Raw genomic sequence first — 14128 nt, forward strand, 5'->3', positions numbered from 1 at the left:
AATTATCATTGAGTATCCTGGATTGCTTCGTGATGAATATAATTTAATGGGGGAAAAAATAGGTAATAACTTTGCAGAAAATGATAAGCAAAAGCAATGTTTCTGAAATAGCAAATGTAGAGGTAAAGCAAAAGACTGAGCATCTACAGAAAGCAATATTGGTCAAATTAATTAAAAGGCATGATAGACACAAAATGCTGGAGTAACTCAGCGGGACAGGCAGCATCTCTGGAGAGAAGGAATGGGTGATGTTTTGGGCCGAGACCCTTCTGCAGATTTTCAAAGTTTTTAATCAGAAAAGATTGAACTGTACAAGTCATGATGAACGGGTCTGAAGAAGGTGATGTGGGGCTTGAGTGGGAAGCACCTCAAGCAGTTTTCTTTCAAACTGAGTTGGATGATTAAGACATGATTAGTTTCCTTTGGTTAATGAAGCATTATTTACTGTGTTTTTGTTAACTGATCCATTCTTTTCATCTTTTTATCAATCAATTGACCTATTTTTCTTTTCAGGCAGCTGTTGAGAAAATGTGCACCAGCCAAGAACACATTAATGTACCGGAAATGATAAGGAAGAAACGAGACAAGCAGTCTTTGAGTGCAGAAGAAATCCATTATTTTGTTCAAGGCGTAGTAAATCAAAGCATCCAAGACTATCAGATTGGTAATACTGCTACGTGATCTTTGGTTCCTTTTCAATTGTCCGGAATATGCAATAATGAGACAAGTGATTACCAGTCAACACTGGGATTTATCTGTTATTGTTTAGTAGAGTTTTAAGCAGAACAGAACTGCTTATTCGAGTTGTGGGTTTGATCAATTCTTAAGCAAGGGAATAATTCATATCAGAATCCAAGGCTTGGGAGTGGAAAAAATTACTAGGACTGACGCACATAAATGCCATTCAGTGGCTTGTTTATCAGTCAGAGAGTCAGACAACATAGTTGGGCCTTCGGCCCAATATGGCTGTGCCAACCAACTTGCGTCATCCACGCTAGTCCCATCTGCCTTCACTTGGCTTCTAAACTTTTCCTATCCATGTATCTGTCCAAATGTCTTTTAAATGTTGTCATAGTACCTGTCTCAACTGCCGCCTCTGGCAGCACGTTCCAAATACCCACCATCCTCTGTGTGAAAAAGTTGCCCCTCCGGTTCCTATTAAATCTTTTTCCTCTCACCTTAAACCTATGTTGTGTGGTTCTTGATTCACCTGCTCTGAGTAAAAAACTCTGTGCATTCACTCTATCTATTCCTCTCATGATTTTATACACCTCTACAAGATCACCCTCAGCCTCCTTCACTCCAAGGAGGAAATTCCTAGCCTGCCCTTTTGGTTAGGCCAACAAGTCATGGCAACATTCTCATAAATGATCTCTGCACTCTTTTCAGCTAAAAGACACCCTTCCGATAGCAGGGTTTCCAAAACTGAACACAATACTCCAAATGCAGCCTCATCAACATCTGGTATAACTGCAACATAACATCCCAACCTCTATACCCAATACCTTGACTGATGAAGGCCAATGTATCTAAAGCTTTCTTGACCACCATATCTATCTGTGGAGGCACTTTCAGGGAAAGATGTACCAACACTCCTAGATCCCTCTGCTCTACAACATTCCCCAGGGGCATGCATTGCACTGTGAGGGTCCTGTCCTCATTTGACTTCCCTAAATGCATCACCTTACACTAAAATCCATTTACTATTCCTTGGCCCACCTAACCAGACGATCAAGATCCTGTTGCAATATTTGCCTTTGTCAATTGTTTTTGTTACTTCTTCAAAAAAACTTCAATCAGATTTGTAAAACATTATCTCCATGCTGATTATCTCCAATCAGCACCTGTCTATCCAAATACATATATATCTTATCCCTCAAAATCCTCTCCAGTAACTTGCCTACCACAGACGTTAAGTCCACTGGTCCACAGTTCCCAGGCTTTTCCTTGCAGCTCTTCTTAAATAGAGGCACAATATTAGCCACCCTCCAGTTTCCTGGCATGGCACTTGTGTCTAATGATGTTTCATACATCTCAGCCAGGCCTCTTCCAGTTTATTCTCTTGCTTCCCACAGTGTCTTCACATATAACTGACATATAAACATTGGAACAAGAGATGATCATTCACACCCTCAATCCTGATTTTTCGACAGAAAGACCATGCATCTACTCAAATGTTTTCAGCATGGCAATTATAATTAGGCCAAGATATTTCAAGCTGGCCAATCTGGTGCAACAACTTGGTGAAATCGGCAGAAAACTGTAATCTCCCCAACCTCTGCACCTTCATGTGTTTGTCTAAATGTCTCTTAAATGGTGCTATTGTACAACATTCCACAACCTTCTCTAGTTGTGCATTCCAGGCACCTACCATGTTCTATGAAAAAAAAATCACAAATCCCCTTTAAACTTTCCCCCTCACACCTTAAATCAATGCCCTCTAGAATTTTACATTTCCATCCTCGGGCAAAAGCCTCTGACTGTCTATCCTACTTGTACCTCTCATAATTTTCTATACTTCTATCAGGTTAGCCTACAGGCTGGAATGCTCCAGGGAAAAATAGAAGTTTGTCCAATCTCTCCTTACCGCTAATACTCTGTAATCCAGGCAACATGCTAGTGAACCTCACTTGTGCCCCCCCACTAAAGCCTCCACATCCTTCTTGTAATGTACTGAACACACTACTCCAAATGTAATTTTGCATTGCTGTCCGACCAATGAAAGCAAGTATGTCATATGCCTTCTTTGCCATCCTATCTACATATATTGCCACTTTGAGGGAGCTATGGACTTCATATGTAGTCTTTTCTTTGATTGGATCACACAAAAACAAAATCTTTTCACTGCACCTCGGTATGTGAGACAATTTTGACCTCCCAAAATGAAACACCTCACACGTGTTTGGATTAAACTTCATCTTGAGATGAGAAAAAATTTCTTCACACAGAGAGTGGTGAGTCTGTGGAATTCTCTGCCACAGAAGGTAGTTGAGGCCAGTTCATTGGCTATATTTAAGAGGGAGTTAGATGTGGCCCTTGTGGCTAAAGGGATCAGGGGGTATGGAGGGAAGGCAGGTACAGGTAACTGAGCTGGATGATCAGCCATGATCATATTGAATGGCGGTGCAGGCTCGAAGGGCCGAATGGCCTACTCCTGCACCTATTTTCTATGTTTCTATCTTGCATTTCTTTGCCCACTTGTCTAACTGACCTATAATCCTGCTCTTTCCTTTGACAACCTTTGTCACTATCCACAACTCCACCACTTTTCTGCTGTCTGCAAACTTATTGATCAGTCCATCTCCATTTTTGTCCAAATCATTCATTAAATTCACAAACAACTGTGGTCTCAGATTGCTGTGGAACCCCAATGGTCACAGGCCTCCAGTGGGAATAACACCCCTCTGCCACTACCCTCTGTCTTCGAGGGCCAATTTTATCTAACCCAGTCTATCAAGTCTCCATGGATCCCATGTGCCTTGGGATTCTCCTTAATCTGTCTCTCCATGGACGCTCCATGGTCTTTTAACCTTTCTGATTCCCCTTTTAAGTTATTTTCCTGCTTTATATTCTTCAAGGGCCGTCTCCAATCTCAGCTTCCTAAACAGATTTACTTCCTTATTCTTTTGACTAAATTTGCAATATCTTTCTTCATCCAAGGTTTCCAAACTATATCAACCTTTCTCTTTCTTCCTCATAGGAACGTGGGTCCTGAATTTTGACCAGCTGTCCTTTTAAATGACTCTCACAGTCAGATGTTGAATTATCCAATAACACCTGCTCTCAGTGGAACTGACAAAATGTGTCAGAAGAAACTGCAGAACTGAAGATAGACACAAAATTTTGTGTCTACCTTCTGTTCAAACCACACCTGCTCTCAATGTACTATCATATCATATCATATATATACAGCCGGAAACAGGCCTTTTCGGCCCTCCAAGTCCGTGCCGCCCAGCGATCCCCACACATTAACACTATCCTACACCCACTAGGGACAATTTTTACATTTACCCAGCCAATTAACCTACATACCTGTACGTCTTTGGACGTACATACATACCTGTACTACATACCTGTACTCTTCCAAGCTCCTGCTTAATATTGTTGTAATTGGCCTTCTCCCACTAGTTTTGGTGGAGACATTGAGCATTCAGTGTTTCACAGAAGTGACTGCCATGCTGTTTTACATTTGCCTTAGGAGAGCTCATCTGTAACTTCTTTGATAGTCCTGTGGTCATGATATTGAACACAGCTAACATCACACCATTCCTAGTGAAACTGATTTGCCATAATTGTACAAGGTTGATTGGGTTGCCCTTAACTAGTTCTAAGAATTTTCTTTTTCAGGTGCGATGCTAATGGCAATTTACCTGCAGGGAATGACACTGGAGGAGACTGTGAAACTGACCCAAGAGATGAAAATATCTGGGGTTGTCCTGGAATGGCCAAAGGAGTGGTCTAGTATCGTAGTTGATAAACATTCCACAGGAGGAATCGGTGACAAGGTCAGCCTTATTCTGGCACCAGCCCTGGCTGCCTGTGGTTGCAAGGTACGAACACAGGTGGTTGACAACAGGAGTAGCTGAGCCTGGGGGTAACTGAAATATGGATGTGGGTTTTGGCAGCAGATGAGTTGAGGTGAGGAAGAGGTGTAACTGAACGGAAATGGAATATAGAGAAAGTCGGCAGCTCAGTGACAAGCTTGCAAAGTGTCAGGTTCTGTCAAACAGTGACTAAGGAGAGGGGTGGAGTACTATCTCAGCTGGGCAACATGAAAGGTATTGAAGACGTGAACTTAATCACATCAAAGGCTGCTGAGAGGTTGTTAAGGATGAGGAGTGGCTGTGAACTATTTGTCTGTTTGTAAATTTTGTTTACCTATTCTGTGGTGAACCACAGAGCTGGTTGGAAAAGTGTAAATATGGAAGTAAAACAGCTGGATCCTGATTTGGGAGGTGACAAAATATATGAGGACTTTGGAGAGGAGAGTGTAGATGAAGATGCCTCATAGTTTATTCGAGCAAAGGAGTCAAAGTTACAGATTTGGAGAGAAGAAACATTGGCAGGTTTGAAAAGAAGGGGTCGGAAGCCTTACCAGGAGAGGGTACTGTTGACAATATCAGCTTAACTGATGCAAAGAGAAGAAAGTTGATCTGTGTTCTGTTCACGTAGATTCGAAGTAAGTCCCAATACTAATCCTTGTGACACTTACTAGTCAGGCCCCTCAACCTGAATGTGACTCACATATTCCTACTCTGTTTTTTGTGTATCAACCAATCCTCAATCCATGCCAGTATGTTATTTCCAGTGCCACACACTCTAATTTTGAATATTACTCTCTAGTGTGACACCTTGGGAAGGCTCTCTGAAAGTCTTGTTACATCAAAGCTAGTTACAGCATTATCTTTTCTGCTGGTTGAAGGTCCAGAAATGGTAACGGATTTTCCTTTCATTGATCCAAGTTGAATCTACCCCATGCTGTATTATTTTCCAAGGATTCTGTTACCACTTCCTGAATAACAGAGTGCATCATTTTCCCTCCTACTAATGTTAGACAAAATTGTCCATAGTTCCCAATTTTTTAATTTCCCCCCATTTTTATAGTAGACTCCAATCTGTGGGAGCCGTTCTAGAAGATGGAATTATGAAAGATCTGAATCAGAGCATCTGCCAGGTGCTTCCTTCAAAACCACAGTATCAATATCTTCAGTATCACTAACTTCTCCTGTGTTGTAAGAAAATAACTGCAGATGCTGGTACAAATCGAAGGTATTTATTCACAAAATGCTGGAGTAACTCAGCAGGTCAGGCAGCATCTCAGGAGAGAAGGAATGGGTGACATTTCGGGTCGAGACCCTTCTTCAGATTGATGTCAGGGGGGCGGGACAAAGGAAGGATATAGGTGGAGACAGGAAGACGGTGGGAGATCTGGGAAGGGGAGGGGAAGAGAGGGACAGAGGAACTATCTAAAGTTGGAGAAGTCAATGTTCATACCGCTGGGCTGCAAGCTGCCCAGATGAATTATGAGGCGAAAAATTTCTCCTGTATTAATTTTTATGCTAATTTCTTATTTTAAAATTATCCATTCGTAAATTTTGTTGCGTTTTCTGATTCATGACAGTGCTAATTACGACAAAATGATGCGCTTTGGCATCTCAAAGTTGTGAAAATTGCTTTTGAACTGCAAGGTCTAAACGTGCAATGGATGTTGCTGCTCTACAGGTTCCAATGATCAGTGGCAGGGGACTGGAACACACTGGAGGCACACTGGACAAACTAGAATCTATCCCCGGATTCAACATTAACAAGAGCCCAGAGGAGGTGAGGAATGTGTGTCAAGGTTTAGAGTTTTTGCTGTGAATTACCAAAGAGCCACATAATTGCATGTTGGAGTCATTTGAGATCAGTAATGGGGGAATATGTTCATGGGATTGATCTGGTGTATAATATATGACCTCTTGCAAGAACCATTTCGGGAACAAACAACACATCTGCATTGTGAATTTGATGCTTATGATTATCACAGAAAAAAACAAGGATAGTTAGTGAGGGAAGCCTGGTAGATAATGCCCACTGGTTGATCAGATGATTTGATTCAGGTATTGCATAGACTCCTGTGTAAGATGGAATCATTGAGAAAACATGGCAATCTAGCTTGGTGGATTAGGATGCAACTGCAAGCCAAGGGGCTGTAAGTAATTTGAGATAGATCTGGACGTTTCCCCTGGGGTCCACTAGTTTAGTTTTAGTTTAGACATATAGCTTGGAAACAGGCCCTTCGGCCCACCGAGTCCACACCGATCAGCTGATCAACACACATTATTAACACTATCCTACGCACACCAGGGACAATTTACACATACACCAAGCCAATTAACTTACAAACCTGTACGCCTTTGGAGTGTGGGAGGAAACCCACGCGGTCACGGGGAGAATGTACAAACTCCGTACAGACAGCACCCGTAGTCAGGATCGAACCCGAGTCTTTGGCGCTGTAAGGCAGCAACTCTACCGCTGCGCCACCGTGGAGTTCTGTACTACAACTGTTTACTATTTACATTTGTGGAGGTCTCCTTACACTAGTGATACATGGCCAACCAGCGGACAACTTTCACTGCGTTGCTGATCTGCCAGAGCTGGTTGACTTCCTGTGCGTCCCTGAGAACGAGCTGTAAAGATTGGAATCCTGTGTTACTCATCTCTTCAGGATGAGCCTTGGAATTGGTTATTAATGGATTTTGCTCTTTAGGTGAAGCAGATCTTGGCTACAGTGGGATGTTGCATTATTGGGCAAACCGCAGATTTGGTCCCAGCCGATAAGAAGTTGTACACTATCAGGGATGTAACATCAACGGTGGATAGTTTGCCCTTAATAGCAGGTTAGTAGCACAGCAAGAACTGTTTTCTAGAAACTGACAGCAAGTTGGTGAATCACTGACAGTGGGTTATTGGAAATTTGACAATATGTTGCATCACTAAAAGTGGGTTAATGAATTACCAGCAATGGGTGATTGGATCACTCATGACAGCTTAATTAAACATCCAGCCCTCTGAGTGGAAGTGGTTTGTGAATCACACACAGCAGGTTAATGGATCACTGGTCGCCTGAGAACCATCGACAGTGAATTAGTAGAACTCTAGCAGTGGGTTACTGGATCAATGCAATAGTTAAATGGATCAATGATAATAGTTCAGTAGATCATTGACTAGAGTAATGGATCTCACTGGATTACTGACAGCAGATGAATCAATCTCTGACAGTGGGTTGGTGTAGCTCTAACAGCAGGTTAGTGGGCCACTAACAGTGAGTTAGTGGAACTCTGGCAGCTGGTTAGGTGAAGCACTGACAGAAGCTGATAATCACTGGTTGTAATTGATGGAATCCAGTCAACTGGTTCATGGGATAATCTGCCAAGAGGTGCAAGAAAGTTTTTGGCCCATAACTGAAGGAACCAGAAGGCTACAGCCACTCCTGCAAGCTTCCCAAGGTAAAAGTCCCGGACACTCATGTAACTGCACCTGCCCCTCTGAGTGGACCTTGGGGCACATCGTTGCCCGGCTTAAGAACAGAATTATTTTGCTGGAATCCCATGCAACTTCTTTATAGGAACAGGAGTTGTCATGGAATTTTCCTTTCCCAACATGTTTTACAGCCACCATTTTGTTTCATTTGACTTAAGTTTTTCAAATATTTTATGAAGAAAAAAATCAACATAAACTTTTTAATTCCTATAAGAGAGGCAGAGCAAGAGGGCAGCTCAATATCCCCTCACCATTCGTCAATTAAAGGATTCTAATAATGTGCATTGTCTGATTTTCAGGTTCCATAATATCGAAGAAAGGAGCGGAGTCCCTGGCTGCCCTCATTCTGGATGTGAAATTTGGAGCAGGAGCTTTGTACAAGAACATCAATGATGCCAGAGAGCTGGCACAATATTTGGTCAGTAGGCAGGAAATGGACACCAGTCCAGTCAGAATTATTAGCAAGGAACTGACGTTGGTGCTGTGAGGTGATTCACTCCATGTTTCTTTTGATGTTTGGTGATCATGATACCATTGGGTGAATGAAAGTAGTGGGATATGGTGAGATTATTTATTGTGTGGCTCTGCATTGAATTGTAGGCATGTCCACCAGTGGCAGAAATCACCATCATTTCCTCTCCTCACCATAGCTTAAACCATCTTCACCACACAGCATGAAAGGAGGCGAGAGGAACCACAATTCATTCCTTCGCCACACAGTTGAAAGATCCTTTGTGTTACTAATGGGCTTTCCACTTTAGAAGAGGTGGAAATGTAGAAGAAAAGGAGTGGAAAAGTAAATGTATATACCTAATATGTCATATTCAAGGCTAGATGAAGCAGAACCTGGAGAATTGTAGAAACTGAGAACTTCTAAGTTTGAAGCTTCAAATTTGTAAGACTCGTAGGTTGCCTGTATTTTTGAAACTGGGTGCCAGTGATAGAGGTTTTGCAATTTCGGTCAAGTGCCACAGAAATAAATTTATTCATGTCATGTAGCAGGGAACTCCAAAGTTTCCTGCCTTCTTCTTCCCCATAAATAGAATTTCTCCCCCACTCCACCTTACCCCATAATTTCCGAATAGAGTAGTAATAGAGTGAAAGAGAGGTAAAGAAGGCATATGGAATGCTTGCCTTTGTCAGTCGGGGCATTGGGTATAAGAATCAGAAAGTTGTATTGCAGCTTTATAAAATTTTGGTTTGGAATATTGTGTGCGGTTTTGGTTGACTGTTACAAGAAAGATGGGGAGGCTTTAAAGAGAATGGAGAAGAGGTTTACCAGAATGCTGCCTGGACTAAAGGGCATTAACTTTAAGGAGAGGTTGGACAAACTTGGATTGTTTCCACTGGAGTATCAGAGGATTAGGGGCGACTTGATAGAAGTATATAAAATTATGAGAGGCATAGATAGGGTTAACAGTATTAACCACCTTCTTAGGGTAGTTATGTCAAAGACCAGAAGGCATTTATTTAAAGCCAGAGGGGGAGAGTTTAAAGGAGATATATGGGACAAGTTTTTGCCTGGAGCACGCTGCCAGCAGTGGTGGTAGAAACATATGCAACAGTTTTAAGAGACTTTTAGATAGGCACATGGTTGTGCAAGGAATGGAGAAATATGACTCGCATGCAGGCAGACAAGAGTAGTTACTTTTGGCATCTTGTTCAGTACAGACAATGTTGGCCAAATGGTCGTTCTTGTGCTGTATTGTTTTATATTCCATATTACTTCCTTTGTGGGGAGAGGCCCAATAATAGGTCCATTTTTTTGTAACCTTCAGGTTGGTGTCGGTAATCGCTTAGGCATTCGGACAGCTGCTGCTCTCTCCAGGATGGACAATCCTATTGGCAGAAATATTGGGAATTCACTGGAAGTCATCGAATCCATTGAATGCCTGAAAGGCAAGGGGCCCAAGGACTTGGAGGGACTGGTCATCTGTTTAGGTTAGTGCTTGCACCATAACTGGACCAAGTGTTTAAGTAATGGGCAGTTTGGGTAACCAAGCACACAAAAAAGCTTGCAGGTGCTATTTGTACTAACAATCTTCTTCTGTGCAGTTCCAGTTTCTTTTCAAAATCATTAGTGGATTAATATTGGGGATTAATATCAGGGATGTAACATCAACGGTGGATAGTTTGCCCTTAATAGCAGGTTAGTAGCACAGCAAGAACTGTTTTCTAGAAACTGACAGCAAGTTGGTGAATCACTGACAGTGGGTTATTGGAAATTTGACAATATGTTGCATCACTAAAAGTGGGTTAATGAATTACCAGCAATGGGTGATTGGATCACTCATGACAGCTGGATTAATATTAGTGGATTAATATCAGGGATGTAACATCAACGGTGGATAGTTTGCCCTTAATTATTTTCTGTTAATTGTTGACATGCACAGCATCCTGTAGGTGAGAGCTTGAACAATCTTTTTCATGTTTTGTCGATTCTTGAATTGGTTGCTCAAAATGACATGCATCTACTCCAATAATCCTGCCCACATTCAGTGGAAACCTGAGCCCAATTTGGGAAAGAGCTTGAATTAATTCCATGTGTTATAACAGGAGAAGGATCAGCAAGTGAAACTTTTATTTAGTAGCTTGGAAACAAGTGGGTACCACATTTGGAAGCTCCAGATTGATCAGAAGGGTGTGGATTTGGTCTAAAAGCCCTGGCCAAGGGTTGGAAGATTGGACAGTTAAAGGGACTGCCGAGCGTAAAACCAAGTCAAAGGGATGAGACGAGTCCCTGGCGATGATGTGCTCACTGGTCCATGCCTCATTAATATAGTTGTAGCTGGCCTTAATTTTGCCGAGTTCCAGAGGAGCTAATTTGCTGAAGATTCCCACATTTTTGGGAGGTGCTACTTTTTGATGGACAATAGACATTTTAATGTATTCCCAAGACTCCGAGCATTTGTGAGTGCTAAACTGCACTGCTTGTCCTGGCTCAGGCTCAGGCAAGGCTGCGTGTGATGGACCTCCACACCACACCACCCACAGTTGGGGCACTGAACTAGTAAACCAGAGGCCTTATTGGTCTGAAGATATTATTTGTAATTGTGGAATTTAACATTCAGTTAATACATATCAAATTGAAATGCTCGACCACTGATAGTAAACATAATTTTAGCTTGTTTTTATTTTTAGAGATGCAGCATTGAACTAGGCCCGTTGTCACACTGAGTCCGTACTGACCATTGATCATCTATTCACACGAGTTCTATGCTTTCCCATTTTCACATCCACTCCCTACACTCAAAGGGCAATTTATGGAGGCCAATTAACCTACAAACCCGCATACATTTGGGATGCCGGAACTCCCAGTGGAAACCGACACAGTCAAAGGGAGCCTATGCAAACTCTGCACGGACAGCACTGAGGGCAGGATTGAACCTGGATCTTGGGTCCCTGGCAATGTAAAGCTGCAGCTTTACCAGCAGCATCAATGTGCTGCCCTTGTGAAAACCTCTGTCTTCCATGCAGGAAGAATTTCTGCTCCCCTGACATGTTACACCAGAATCATGCAACGTGGTTGACTTTGAAATATCTCTACATGTTAGATCAGAGAGTGGGGCTGAGTGCAGACCTTGCCAACATGACACACACCCACCACGTTAAACAAAACTGCCAACAGCTACACAGGCAGATTCAAATGTGCACATGCATATGAGATTGCTTAATGCTGACAGTTCCTTCTGTGTACAATAGGAGGCCACCTACTTCATATGTGTGGCAAGGCTGGAAGCGTTAAGGCCGGGGAGAGCAACATCAAGGATACGTTGCAGAATGGCCGTGCTCTGGACAAGTTCCAGGCCATGCTGATGGCACAGGGAGTGACTGCTGACTTAGCCAAGGCTTTGTGTGAGGGGAAGGACGTGCTGAAGCGTGCAGTTAAACAGGAAGAACTGAAGGCTGAAGCAGGAGGTATAATGTTTCTTTGTATTAGAACATGATGGGGAAACTGAATACCTCAACATGATTAGCAAAGGAAGAGCTGTAAGATGTAAGGGTCTTCCCACTCTGTCCCTCCTTACATGAAGTAAGGCCTGAGTGGGGGGGGGGGGGGGGGTGGCAGGTGTTTGCTTTCCGCTGCCAGGAAATTGTGATCAGAGGAAGTTCTGTTCTTTTATTCATCAACTGTTAATCCTGTCACACCCCCAGCAATCATTATCTGGAAACTGTCTGAAGGATTTCACCAAGAGGTGAAAATCATGGGATGGATAATATAACTGGCAGGGTTTATCCCTTCCATTACACAATGGTTAGCAGATTCTCAAGGACAATTATTGAGTTCTGATCAGTTGTGACACAGTGAGAAAGACATAGACTAGAGAAAGACTAGATTTAAATAAAATCTAGAATCCCATGATAAAATTCAACAGAAACATTTTCACTTCATTTCATCTAATAATTCATACAAGGCAAATTTCAGGGAGAAATCCTGTTTGTCAGAGGCTTTAAACATGTAGTTCATAGAAACTCATTCAGTCCTTTATGTCCATGCCAGCTCCAAAAGGAGCAATGCCATCTGTTGTATGTCCCTCTCCTTGTTTTCCATACCCCTGCAACGTCTTCTGTCACGCGCCCATCAAGTTCCCCTTGATCCTTTTGTCAGTTAATTATACACTTGTAATTTATGGAAGCTGCCGGCATATTTTTGGGATGTTGGAGGTAACAGGAGCCCCTTAAAGGAAGATTGGTCTGATTAAAATAATCAATAATCATAATTCTGTGGTGTGTTTGACTGCTCTAATTCCCCACTCTGCAAGCACCAACAGCCCAGCGACATTCTTGGCATCCTCCAATCCACAGAATGCAATTGATTCTAACTTTGCTCACTCTTCCAGGGTTTGTGCAGGCAATTCATTCCATGCCATTAGCCAAGGTACTGCACGAACTGGGAGCAGGCCGTACCCAACCTGATCAAGCAATCAACTGGACTGTTGGAATAGAACTCCTGAAAATTGTGGGCGACCAGGTTAACAAAGGTAAATGCGCTTTGCACAAAGCTCCACCAAGGAAATTGCCAGCTCAGAGAGAGAGAGAAATGTAAGAAGCACTTGGTGGGAAATTAAAGGGAATCGGTAATGAGAACAATGGCGGTATTAAAGATAATTTATTCAAGAGTGAATGAGTATTGAAAGGAAGAATGGGACAAGACTAGGTGGGATGTGAAAGGTTAATGGAGAGTAAGAGGGAGAATGGAATTAGATTAATTGTGATATAAAAAGCGACAGTTTTGAGGATTGTAGGATGTATAATTTAGTGCATAGACTACTATTGCCTATATATTAGGCAATGGGATTAAGCATTGATGGGATGCTAAAGTATGTTTGACTGTTTAGGGTTGTAGGATTACGATAATGGGAAATTGAATTAAATAGGGTTGTTAACATAGAAACATAGAAAATACGTGCAGGAGGAGGCCATTCGGCCCTTCGAGCCAGCACCGCCATTCATTGTGATCATAGCTGATCATCCACAATCAGTAATCTGTGCCCTACTTCTCCCCATATCCCTTGTTTCCACTAGCCCCCAAAGCTCTATCTAACGCTCTCTTAAATTCATCCAGTGATTCGGCCTCCACTGCCCTCTGTGGCAGAGAATTCCACAAATTCACAACTCTCTGGGTGAAAAAGTTCCTTCTCACCTCAGTTTTAAATGGCCTCCCTTTTATTCTAAGACTGTGGCCCCTGGTTCCCAACATTGGGAACATTTTTCCTGCAACTAGCTTGTCCAGTCCTTTTATAATTTTATATGTCTCTATAAGATCTCCTCTCATCCTTCTAAACTCCAGTGAATACAAGCCTAGTCTTTTCAATCTTACCTCATATGACAGCCCCGACATCCCAGGGATCAATCTCGTGAACCTATGCTGCATGGCCTCAATTACAAGGATGTCCTTCCTCAAATTAGGAGACCAAAACTGTACACAATACTCCAGATGTATTGTGTCTTACCAAGGCCCTATACAGCTGCAGAAGAACCTCTTTACTCCTATACTGAAATCCTCTCGTTATGAAGGCCAACATTCCATTAGCTTTCTTCACTGCCTGCTGTAACTGCATGCCATTAGGCTACCTAATTACTACCTAATGGCTACACCATTAGG

The 14128-nt window shown here is 42.4% G+C and overlaps 1 protein-coding gene across 1 annotated transcript in view; it reads left to right on the forward strand.

The window, feature by feature from the left end:
* The window catches only part of tymp (thymidine phosphorylase), a 52625-nt gene that overhangs the window by 35777 nt on the left and 2720 nt on the right, over positions 1-14128 (forward strand). Inside the window, exons 3-10 of the mRNA XM_078419619.1 lie at positions 514-664; positions 4348-4550; positions 6223-6321; positions 7250-7379; positions 8322-8440; positions 9801-9963; positions 11725-11940; positions 12864-13004. Coding sequence (XP_078275745.1) covers positions 529-664; positions 4348-4550; positions 6223-6321; positions 7250-7379; positions 8322-8440; positions 9801-9963; positions 11725-11940; positions 12864-13004 — 1207 coding nt within the window. The 5' untranslated portion in view covers positions 514-528. The remainder of the gene's footprint in view (positions 1-513; positions 665-4347; positions 4551-6222; positions 6322-7249; positions 7380-8321; positions 8441-9800; positions 9964-11724; positions 11941-12863; positions 13005-14128) is intronic.

Source organism: Rhinoraja longicauda, chromosome 23 (genome assembly GCF_053455715.1).
Source record: "Rhinoraja longicauda isolate Sanriku21f chromosome 23, sRhiLon1.1, whole genome shotgun sequence".
NCBI classification, from domain to species: Eukaryota; Metazoa; Chordata; class Chondrichthyes; order Rajiformes; family Arhynchobatidae; genus Rhinoraja; species Rhinoraja longicauda.